This window comes from Trachurus japonicus, chromosome 5, assembly GCF_045865225.1.
Source record: "Trachurus japonicus isolate A0001 chromosome 5, Traja_1.0".
NCBI lineage: Eukaryota > Metazoa > Chordata > Actinopteri > Carangiformes > Carangidae > Trachurus > Trachurus japonicus.
In genome coordinates, this window is record NC_140911.1 from 5,854,191 (window position 1) to 5,866,277 (window position 12,087).

The 12,087-nt window shown below is 42.1% G+C and overlaps 1 protein-coding gene across 5 annotated transcripts; it reads left to right on the top strand.

The window, feature by feature from the left end:
* Window positions 1–2,106: 2,106 nt before the first annotated feature.
* Window positions 2,107–12,087, top strand: LOC146986904 (zinc finger protein Eos-like). Of its 5 annotated transcripts, none has more exons than XM_085775766.1 (8): window positions 2,107–2,242; window positions 4,016–4,073; window positions 4,171–4,275; window positions 5,319–5,573; window positions 5,872–6,039; window positions 7,476–7,625; window positions 7,919–8,050; window positions 10,081–12,087. In XM_085775766.1, exons 2-8 carry the CDS (start codon window positions 4,034–4,036, stop codon window positions 11,058–11,060), a joined length of 1,830 nt encoding a protein of 609 aa, XP_085631892.1. In that variant the 5' UTR covers window positions 2,107–2,242; window positions 4,016–4,033; the 3' UTR covers window positions 11,061–12,087. The 5 variants fall into 5 exon arrangements, with proteins under 5 accessions (XP_085631892.1, XP_085631891.1, XP_085631895.1 ...); XM_085775767.1 differs by lacking the exon at window positions 2,107–2,242 and adding an exon at window positions 2,434–2,653; XM_085775765.1 differs by lacking the exon at window positions 4,016–4,073 and having other exon boundaries at window positions 2,110–2,242.

A 12,087-nucleotide genomic window follows, 5' to 3' on the forward strand; every position in this document is an offset into this window, starting at 1 on the left:
AGTGTGTGAGCACGAGCACACCGTCGTAAAACAGAGGCTACGTCACTGACTCAGGAGTGACACACACACACACACACACACACACACACACACACACACACACACACACACACGAACCAGCAGCTGGAGACACTACAGTGTGTACAGTAGAGGTCACGCTGTTGTGTGTCGGTCCACACCTGTTAGACGGTTCTCGAGTGAACTTGTTCTCCAGCATCTGGAAACATGTGGACTGACTCCTGTTGTTTCAGCCAACAACACTGACACACATGTACATTTTTTTTTCTTTTTTCTGTCAGGGCAAGTTCTATCTGTTTGTTTTAAGATGATATATCTGGGACACATGATCACAGATGAAATGCCTGAAGATGAGATGACATAAAGTAAATTATTATTATATTATATTATATTACAACTACAAATTGATTCGTTTCACACTCTGTTGAGAAAACTTACGTACAAATGTATTTGCCGACAGCTCACATGATGCTGTCAAATTGCTGTTGTCCTTTTTTGAATTTTATGTGTGTTTGATTGTTTCTTTCTTTCTTTTACAATTCACCTGGTGTCTAATTATAGTGATGTGATAAATGGCACATATAAGGACATGAACATAACCATGGAGCTATAACACTTTATTATCACATTTTACAGTTTTTCTTAGTTGCTAAAACACTACATTTCTGAACCAAATCCTCAATCATATGTACAAATAGCTTTGTTTTACAGACTCCAAGTCCAATAATAATAAAAAAAGAAACAGGCAACAGATTACTAACAGACAGATAAACAAACAATATAGACAGCACACTGTCATATGTAAATCATTTTCTGTACTAATCTGCATTGAGATAAATAATACATTATAATGAAAAATGTGGGCAATAAAGGTTCCTTTAGTTTGTTTTAAATGTGTCCTGTGAAGCTGAGCTGTGGCCTGGAAAACCACAACAAAGGAGCTGAAAGAGAGTTTTTCTGACACAAGTTGCAGATCTGATTTGATATTAATGTAAAACTCTAAACACAGTGTTTAAACTCATCAAAACACACTTTGACGCACAGGTTACATGACTCAGACCAAACAACTCAACTTTTTAATGATGATGTGATGAAACCAACATGAACCAGGTAAAAGGTCACAGGTTGATGAAGCTGGATGTCTGATGTCTGGTATACTTTATATGTATTTATATACTTTATGTATTTATAATACAGAAAACAGTTTTATATTGAGAAATTGTGGCTGGAAATTCATTAACATTCTGCTTCATATCACAATATGCTTTAAAAATATTAAGATTGTTCTTGTTTAAACAAGGTAGGCTATATGAGATAAGTATGTTTTTTTCTTGTATATAAGTTCTCTGAAATCAAATGACAGGCCTATGTTTTCCCACTTCTGTTTCTTTGTATATTATTTTTAAGAAACCAAATTATAGAGCTGTTCTACATTTGTTTTGTGTAAGTTGTTATGTGCAGAATGGGTTTGTGTTATGTATCGTCCTATTATGAGAATGTTATGGGTATGTGTTGATGTAATTTCTACAGTGGCTGCGTCTTGCTATCCCTTCTTAAAAGTGATTTCTGCAACACTGTACTACTATGATTTAGATCCCTGTCCCTAATCTGAGAAAATATTGTTTACTAGCTATATGTCATGTCCATTAATGACATAAAACACACACCCGGCTGGATTCTGTGCACTAGCACAAACTACTTTCACAAAAAGGCTGACTGACTCCAGCTCAATCCAAATACATCAAACGCCTCAACACAATTTAATTACTGTTCAAAATCATATGATATTCTATATTACTGTGTTCAAAATCATGTGTGTTTCATATGATTTTGAACAGTAGGCTAATTAAATTGTGTTGAGGAATCTGATGTACTATTTTGATTGAGGGAGTCAGTCAGCCTTTTGGTGAAAGTAGTTTGAATGTTGAGTTTTGTGTTTATAGTTTTGAGAAAAACACAGATCACAGGTGTTTTAGCAAAATGGAAAAATGAAAAAACAAAAAAACTGATCCATGTGTGTGGCTCATCCTGTGTTACTCTGCTGCCTGCAGCTCAAAGCCAGACAGACAGACAGTCCGAGGCGGCCGACCGCGGGATGTCATGTCACCGGAAGCTGTTGGGAGCTGGAGGTAAACGCTACCGGGAGATGCCGCCGTCATAAACAAGCCAGGGCTGATGAAAATACAGAATAATTATCTCACAGGACCGGCCCTGACAGCGACAGGTAAGGCAACAGTTACCGGGGAAATCAGACAACCTTTAAAAAGCCACTCCTGTCGCGGCCTGCAGCCGCCGCTGTGTTGAGCTCACACAGCTTTTATCTACTTCAGGGGAGAGCAGGGGGCTAGGCTAAAGCTAAGCTAACTAGCTCGCTGGTTAGCCGTAGCACTGTGGGAGGCGGCGGCTGCCATAGCAACGGCTTAGGAAACATTCGATGGCAGCAGCAGCTAGGTGGCTAAAGCAACACAGGCTAACGTTGGTTTGTTTGTTATGCTGCCGTTCAACAAGGCGACATAGAGACTTCAGAGATCTACATCGCGTTACTGCCATACCATATTACATATTACTTCGGTGTAGCTTTACGTCGTGCTTTTTTTTGTATTATTAACGAGCTGTCAAGGATGACACACTAACGGTAATTTCCATCACATGCAGCAGTTAAGCTAACGGTAGTAGCCACCACCATAGAGGGAGGCCGATCCGTAAACTTTGCCTCAACGCCACCGTTATGTAAACGTGTGTGTGTGTGTGTGTGTGTATGTGTGTGTGTACCACGATCTGGGTTATTACACACACTCTCTTCTCGCCTGTTGTTAGATTAGCTCCTCATTAAGTCACTTTGTCTGTGTTGTCATGAGTCAAACAGCTGATGATCCGTAGCTGCTAAGGTTAAAGTTGGCGCTAACTTAGCTGCTAAGGTATTTATTTTGTAATGGCACAGTACAGTTAGTTTTTAACCCACGTTGTTTTAATCTCCAGCATATTTTATATGGTTAGTGAGCTAATGTTACACTTAATTATTAAAAACCCACGACCTCACTGAAATTGCATAGATAAGTTAACGGTTGTTAGCTACGTTAATAACAGTCAAGCTAATTGTTGGTGTTTTATTTTTATTTATTTATTTTTTTCCCGATTATATTTTGAGATAATTGAAAGTTTAAAATGTTTTTATCTAACTTAAAACTTAAACAGTTTTTTAATAATAATATATATTTTTAAAAAGCATCAAAAATACATCAAACACATAGGCTAATTTAATTTAATTTCATAATGCAGGGCTCCTGACTGCCCCTAAAATTGGAGACAGTGCAAGTAAAAATTTAATCTACTTGTGTGCAACCAGTAAATTTGCAGGGTTTTTTTTTCTAACACTGGTGAAATGTGGAAGTAGCAACTCAAAGAATCTGGTATCTGTCACCACAGGTGTCATGCCAGTGTGTGTGAGGATCATGAATGAAAAGGAAATGTCCACTTACAGTATTGTGTGTGCCCCTAAATTTTCTGTTTGTGCTCTGAGTAAAAACAGTTAGTCTGGAGCCCTGTAATGTGATTTGGTCTGATATTTCAACGGTTTGTTCAGGTATCAGTGCTCCAGACTGCCGCCTAAATGAGGGCATTTTGCCCCTAAGATTTGAGACAGTTTTAGTTAAGTTTTCATCTACTTGCCCATGTGCAACCACTAAATTTAGCTGTTTTTTTTAACACTAGTAAAACATGGGAGAGGCGACTCAAAGAATCTGATATCTGTCATTACAGGTGTCAATGTGTGTGAGGATCATGAATGAAAAGGAAATGTTAAAATTTGCTTTGCAAGTCGATTTACGCCCCTACATTTTCTGATTGTGCTCCTAATATTTTAAGTTAGGGCCACTGTGCTCCTAGTTAAAAAATGTTTGGATCCCTGGGTCTGATTATGTTTCTGTATGACTGAGTGAACCATGTGCACGACTGACACCTGAGTTGTATCTGAGCCTCCATCTTACTGTCATTTCAGTATTCTGCTTGAACTAGTATGGATGTTGATGACTGCAATGGCCGGTCTTACATATCAGGTGGGACTCTTGGTCTGTCCAATCACAAATATTCTCACCTTCATAAAAGTTTGCTTTGTGTTTCAAATGACAGATGTTTCTGTTTGTTTGTTTGCAGCTAGTGGAGACTCTTCAATGGAAAGAGAGTTTACTGGGGCCCTCGGAGGTCCGACAGTGAGCACCCCAAACAGCAAGGAGACCTCTCCTACTCGCTCGCTCAGCGGTCAGTGAGGAAATTAAAGTGTGAATCCCCACAAAATGGACTAATAGTTAAGAATATCTAATGGACCTGCATGTCTCATTCACTGGGACATGTTAAAATGTTTACAAAGATTGTGTAAAGGCATGCAAAAGTGTTTATGATTGATTTGTTAGTCAAGATAATCAGCATCCGCTCCTAAACAACAAGACTGCTCAACAGTTTCTTCCCCCAATGAGTCAGGCTCCTCAACTCTGGAAAATAGACTGAAATGACTCTTTAAACCGTTTTACTGCCATTTTTACTTACAAAGCATATGCTCATTTATTTATGATATTTTATTAACTAATATTAGTAAATAGTATTTATTCTCCAGGTATTTTTTTAAACGTCCAGTGTGTAATATTTGGCGAGGTTTATTGGCAAAATCTGAATATACTACCCATGAATATATTTGTATAAGTGTATCATCGCTATAAAAATAAAATTTGTTTTGTTTTCGTAGCCTTATAATTATTCTTTTATATATACAGTGATACAGTGTGTCGCCATCCTGCGCCGCCATGTTTGTACGGCAGCCCGAGCGGTAAATCCAGCCAGCCAGAGAGCGCGTTTCAAGAGTTTCGCGTTCATAAATAAACCAAGGAAGAAGAAGGTGGAAGGAAACAGCAGACATATCGTAAAACGGTTTAGATCCTCACCTAATCGCTCCATGCTCCTGAAATACTCCCAGTCGTGGTAAACAAGTTTTTTTGTCACTTTGCTGACAGGAGCGAAAGCGAGCGAATGAGCGCTGGAAACTAGAATCTGAACGCTGGATGCCACGATTTTCCCCCCATTTTACACACTGGACCTTTAGGCGAAACATTGTCTTGTTTTTTATGTGTGCAAATGCACGAGAAAGACTATTAAACTGAATCTGAATCAGAATAATCCTAATAATAATATACATTTTAGAATGACTTACTGAGACAGCCCTGCACTAATAACATAATTAATTAAGTCCAGCAGCACATTTGTCAACAATCTCATCTCCTTTTATTTCTCCTCCTGTACTGTATCTGTAGCCAACTCCATTAAAGTGGAGTTGTACAGTGATGAGGACCCCGGTCGCAGCACTGAGGATGAGAGAGGGGAGCGGGTAGAGGAGGGCGGTCCGGAGCAGGGGTCAGAGGCCGTGGGAGGCTTCAGGGAGCTCGGCAATCCTGAAACCATGCTGAGTGGAGCCACCCGGCTGCCCAACGGGAAGCTCAAGTGTGACGTGTGTGGAATGATCTGCATCGGGCCAAATGTTCTCATGGTGCACAAACGCAGCCATACAGGTGACTCCATCAGTTCGCTTACACAGACAAAGAATTATATGGTCAATGTTGATTAAAATAGTATAAACGTGTTTTCCTCTTTCAGTTTGTGGTATTACGCCATACGCCATTGACAGAGGTACTTATTCTGTATTGATGCAAAGTTACATTAGGGTCAAAAAATACGAGGGAAAAAATATTGATTATGCAGAGCTGAAACCTTGTTTGTTCACTTTGGTCGTTAATCAGACTGAATGAGCTGCTGTTATAACGGTGAAACCACAGAGAGGTTGGGTTAACAGGTGCGATCTCTCCCCAGGTGAGCGTCCGTTCCAGTGTAATCAGTGCGGAGCCTCCTTCACTCAGAAGGGGAATCTGCTCCGTCACATCAAGCTGCACTCAGGGGAGAAGCCCTTTAAATGTCCCTTCTGCAGCTACGCCTGTCGGAGAAGAGATGCACTCACCGGCCACCTCCGCACTCACGCAGGTAGACGACGCATTCAGCTTATTAAAGGTCGAGTCTGTAAGGTCTGTTCATTGCAGTTTGTAAACACAACGTTCAAACTAGGCGCCTCCTCTTGGGCTCAACAGCTCAGACTGTGTTTTCTTTTCTTTTCTTTGTTGTTACGTTACGTCCATAGACTGTATACGTGTAGTGGTGTGGCTCAGGTTACAGGTTAGAGAAGTGGGGGGTATGACATCATAAGGTGCAGAAGTTCCTGGTAAAGGGAGAGGGTGTAGGAACTTTTACAGGATGCGTCCTCTCACTCGACCGTGTCTCCACTGCAGACCAGGACCTGCTGGAGTCTTGTGGCGACGTGCAACAGTTTCGATCATCGCACAGTTGTTGTGCAGCGTTTTCTTTTGTTTGTTTGTTTTATTAATGCTCTTGTTGTTGTTGTTGCAGTTAGACGTTTTCTAAAAAAGCTGGGTTTTTAATTGCCGTTTCGATCGTTGCATAATCACGCAATTGGGTATTTATCTTTTTTTTTTTTACTACTGCTACTCTAATGCGTCTTTTAATGACTTATTCTCTCTTTTTCCGACAGTGTAGACACTTATTTTAAAATAATACTGGGCCACCTGGGAGCGAAAACACTGGGGCAGTGTTTTTTCTACTCTGGGACCCGTTTCCAAAGAAGTACCGTTTTCGCCTCTGTTAGGCGACTATAGATGGAACAATAGTGGTCGCCGAGAGGCTAATAATTTGAGAGAAATCAAAAACTTTGTTTCGGGTCCTTTGGACGTATATTTAGTTCAGTATAAATCAAACTTGATGTCTCTAAATGCAAAAATAATGAGTTATACAATCAAATCAATAATTTTATTCTGTTTTTAAGCGAGGGAAACACTTTACTTGCCGGACGCGCTTCTGTATAATAAAAACTAAGCCCCAGAGGAATATCGATTCACATGTTTATTAAGCTAAAAACACAGGCAGTGAAACAAAAAACCTAAAAACGTCCAAAAACAGTGTAAATCAGCGGCAAGCAAAGTAGGACCTTCCCCCCTCACCCTCTCAGTTCATTCATTCATCAACAGGTGAAGAACAGCTGATTTTACTACTCTGCTGACGTACCACCCCACCTGCCTCCTCCCCGGATGTGACACACAAAAAACACTACATGGCACCTACAGCCTCCTTAAACGTTATCGAAACACCGAAAAGATAAAAAACGTATGTGGATTCATTAAAACTGTATCCGTGTCGACGCGCTCTCTGTCTTGGCGGTAGTTTTTATACAAGCCCACAGCGCCACACACCCAACTTCACCTGTGCTCCGTGATTGCTACCACACAGGATTTCTGTTGTATGAGTCCATATTTTGTATTTTTTGGGAAAATCTTACAGACTCTACCTTTTTAATGTTGACATGTTGTAGACAGTTTTAACGCTATGTAGTTTTCCTTCTCTGTCTCCAGTGTCGTCTCCAACTGTAGGGAAGCCGTATAAGTGCAGTTACTGCGGCCGTAGTTACAAACAGCAGAGCACGCTGGAGGAGCACCGCGAGCGCTGCCACAGCTACCTGCAGAGTCTGGAGTCACAGCAGCCGTCGAGTGCACAGAACCCAGGTGTGTGTTTTTATGTCATCCATGGACAACGTGACATAAACAACATTTTCTCAGATTAGGGACAAGGACCGAAATTATTATAGTGTTGCAGAAGGGATTGTAAGACGCAGCCACTGTAGAAATGTAGTCTACTCCCTTAAAGAGAGTAATGGACAGAATCTGTTGGTTTAAAATCTAACAAAAAAAAGAAAAGAAAAAACAGCATCAAACTTAAACATTTGAGATAAATGCTGTCTGGGTGATAAGAAAACTCTCCCCAAGATAACATCACAGTTTGTTTCTACTCTGTGCAGGAGAGGAGATGAGAGAGCTAGAGTTTATACCAGACTCTCTACTGCAGCCCTCCTCAGACAAGATGGCATTTATCGATCGGCTCGCCAACAGCATCACCAAACGCAAGAGATCCACACCACAAAAATTTGTAGGTGAGCATTTGATGTCAGTGTGGACGGGTTCAGGAAGGAAACTTAAAGAGAGGCAGCCGCTGCTTGATTTGGACTCCACATGCATCAGGACTCATGTTCTTTTTGTCCTGATGATGTGACGACAAGATCTCAGGATTTTATGTATTTATTCATTTATATATTTGTTTTATTCTAGTTGTGTGATTTATCGTAACTCACCAGCAGTTATTTGGTTTGGACACGTCTGATTCCCCCACAGCCTCAGGGCCAGACTCCACTCACTTAACTTTTATAGAAATAACTATTCACTATGGATCCAAAGTAGGGATGTCACGATTACTCGTTTTCACAATCAATCGCGGTATTAAACGCCACAATTAATTAATCGTAAAGATTCCTAAATACCGTCACTTTCCGAAAAGGATCATATTGGAAACATATCAGCAGATCAGACTCGTCAGCCTGTAAAACATGCAGCAAAACAGTAGCAGCTAAAACGGAGTAAATATGTCTAATATTTACCACAAAGTAAAGCTAAATGCACAGTACTTGGGTTAACTTCCATTTATGGCAATTTACCTAACATAATAATGAACTGATACGAATTTAAAGCAGAAGTAAGCAATATTTTTGTGTTAATATAAGTCTTAAATAGTTATATCTTCCGACAGCAATCACTTACATAGAGTGTTTGGACTGAAACACGGGTCTCTCAGTCCCTCTGCTCTGAGCTGAGGAGAAAACTTTTCTTGCATCCTACAAGTTTTATCCAATGAGGAGAGAGAACGGCATGAAGGGCTGTGTGTGCAGCCAAGGGATGCGCGTGAATGTGGTGACGTAGGGACGAGGACCAATAGATCCATGACGAGGGTGGGGGCTGCTAACTCCATCGGCTGACAAGAAGTTATGGTGCGTTCAAGGCAACCCGTAACTCGTGTTTTTCCGACGTGTGAGGTCGTACCAGTTCGATCTGGTACGGGTTCACGGGTCGGAAGTTACGAGTGGCCGTTATAGTGACTTTCACAGGTAAAACAGGTCGGAGAAACGCGAGTTGTGGGTTGCCTGGAACGCTACAAAGTCGTAAGTCGTGACTTGAAGCCGTAACTTACGGTTTCAAAAGCCTGCCTGGAACGCAGCATTAGCCAAAACGACCAGATCGCTTACTTCTGCTTTAAATGAAAGCGTGTCATTTGTAATTAAAAAAAAAAAAAAGATGAAAATAAACCAAAAATAAATGAATGACTGTAATATCTTAAACACTTCCCCTGAAGGATTAATAATTGGTCCTATATTAATAGATACTTATATTTTGTCTATATTTGATTTTACACATTCAGTGTTGTAAAATTAATTGATGCATAATCGTAATACCGTGATTATACAGATACATACAATCAATACACACAATAAAAAACATGTAGGTAAAGCACAGATGATGCGATAATAACAGAACGTTACGAGACAGAGTTGTTTTTGAGGCAAATGCAGAGACTGCTTGATGAAAAACTGCTCCCGATGGGAACGCGCATCAGCGTTTTTTCCTGAATTTCCCTCTAAAACGACTCTGTCTGGTAACGTTCTGTTATTATCTCATAGCGTGGTGAATGTGCAGGTCACAACTTGTCCACCAGAGTGTTTTGGAGTTGTTGGATTGTGTATTTGATGAGTTTGATGAGGGAAACCAAGAAATCCCATGAGCCTCCGTAGCGTAGCTCTGAGCAGCTCGCGGCTCTGCTCCGCCGTTCTAAAAAATAGCTTGCACCGACAATTAAAGGTAACGAACCTACTGCTATGACTATAGGGATTATGGCAATGGGCCAATTTGCCAAAATATTGAACTATCCATTTAATAGATACTTAAAATATTTTGTATGTATAATTAGTAATAATGAATTGATGCATAATAATGGTGATAATATCGTGATTATTTCTCTGACAATAATTGTACCAAGAAAACCTATAATCGTTGACATCCCGAATCCAGAGACCCTTTCTGTAAGATGCTGCAGCAACCTCCTCCGCTCTACAGACTTTGTCTCTCGGTTTTGCAGGACAAAAGCACATACGCCTCAACCTCGGAGACGCACCTTACGAGTTCAGCAGCGCCGGTTTGGACCGAGACGGGGGGGAGATGCACGCGGCAGCGGGGGAGCACGACGACGCCCCGCACTTTCCCGGCCTGGGAGGAGAATACACGGGCGTCGTAGCCGGTAACGGCGGCGGCGGCGGGGTGTCAGACGCACTGAGACCGCTGCACCTTCCGGACCTCAGGCCGCTGCACAGCTCCTCCGTCGCGCTGGGCCCGCGGCTGGACTGCACGGGGACGGGGACGGGAACCGTGGCGACGGCGGTGGCGAGGGAGGCGGCGGAGGGTCACGAAGACCTTCCCGTCGGCCGCAGCCATAGCCACGCCGCGCCCTCGTCGCCCAGCAACGGTTGCCAGGACTCCACGGACACGGAGAGCATGCCGGACGAGCCGTGCAACAGCAGCAGCGCGGCGCCGAGCCTCCTCCTCCTGCACAGCAACAACGGCCATCATCTCGTCCACAACAACAACAACAACCACCACCACAACAACAACAACAACAACAACCCAGTGCCTCCTCCCATCGCACAACAACACCACCGCCGCCGCCACAGCCCCGCCCACGCCAAAGACCGGGAGGTGGACAGAGAGGACGGCCACCACCATCACCTCCTCCACCACCATCACCACCACTCGGCGCCTCCTCCTCCTCCTCCTCCTCCCCCCAACGCCGCCGCCGGCCTCGCGCCCACGCCCAGCTCGCCCACCGCGCCCTCCTCCACCTCCAGGGAGGCGTTCCGCGTGGTGGACGGCGAGGGCCGCGCCGTGCGCTCGTTCCGCTGCGAGCACTGCCGCGTGCTCTTCCTGGACCACGTCATGTTTACCATCCACATGGGTTGCCACGGTTTCCGTCAGCCCTTCGAGTGCAACATCTGCGGCCACCGGAGCCAGGACCGCTACGAGTTCTCCTCGCACATCGTCCGCGGCGAGCACATCCTCGACTGAAACGTTGGCGGTAAAAGAAAGAAAGAAAGAAAGAAAATATAGCTATTTTTACACTGAGACAAGGACCTTGGACGGGTTTGGTCTGCACACGGGAGACGACGTTAGAGCCCGAGACGAATACTTTCAAAGAGGTACAACAGTAATCCTTATTATTAATATTATTTTTATTTTTATTTTTTTATTGCACTTGGAACAACAAATCTATTTAAAAAAAATGCACTTTGAATAAATCTGTTCTGATGTAGACGAAGAGCCAAAACACTTTTTCATCCACAGATGTGCCTTGCTCCAAAATATAAACATTCAGGGTTCAAAACCTGATGCACAAATTATTTATATAGTCGACAATTCTTGACTTTAAATCCACAACATGAAAAAAAACTTGTGCACTTTAACAAAAAAAAACAAACAAAAAAACACAAAACAAAACAAAGAAAAAAAGAATAGATAACTAATGTGAAGAATGACGACTCGCCTCCAGTGGAATCTGTAGTTTTGATGCCTTGTTGTTCTAAAAGCTTTTTTTCCCTGATGATGATAAAGTCAGAGTTGACTAGGTGCAATCGATCGCTTTCTTCAAAACGCGACGAGACGTGCAGACCAAACTCAGAAACCAGGTCCAAGTTGAATAGATGTGTTTTAGGAGTTGTCCGTGAATTAGAAAATGCACTTTCGTTTTTAAAAAAAAGGGGGTTCGGGGGGGGGGGTTGTTTGTGTTTGGTGGTTGACAGGTTTGAGTGAATGTGATGTGATGAAAACATGAGACCCTGTGTTTCTTTTCTTTTCTTTTGTTTTTGTTTTTTGGGGAAGTACATTGAATAAGTAAGTGAAACATGATGAAGGCCTTTATTATTATTATTATTATTATTATTATTATTATTATTATTATTAGTGTGAATGCTGAGTGGGGGAGGGGGGGGGGCTCTGTATGAAATGTTTGTTTTCCTTTTTTCTATGACTGCTTTTGTTGCACTGATACCTGCCAGAATACTATGATTATATTAAACTATTTTGTAGAATACATTAA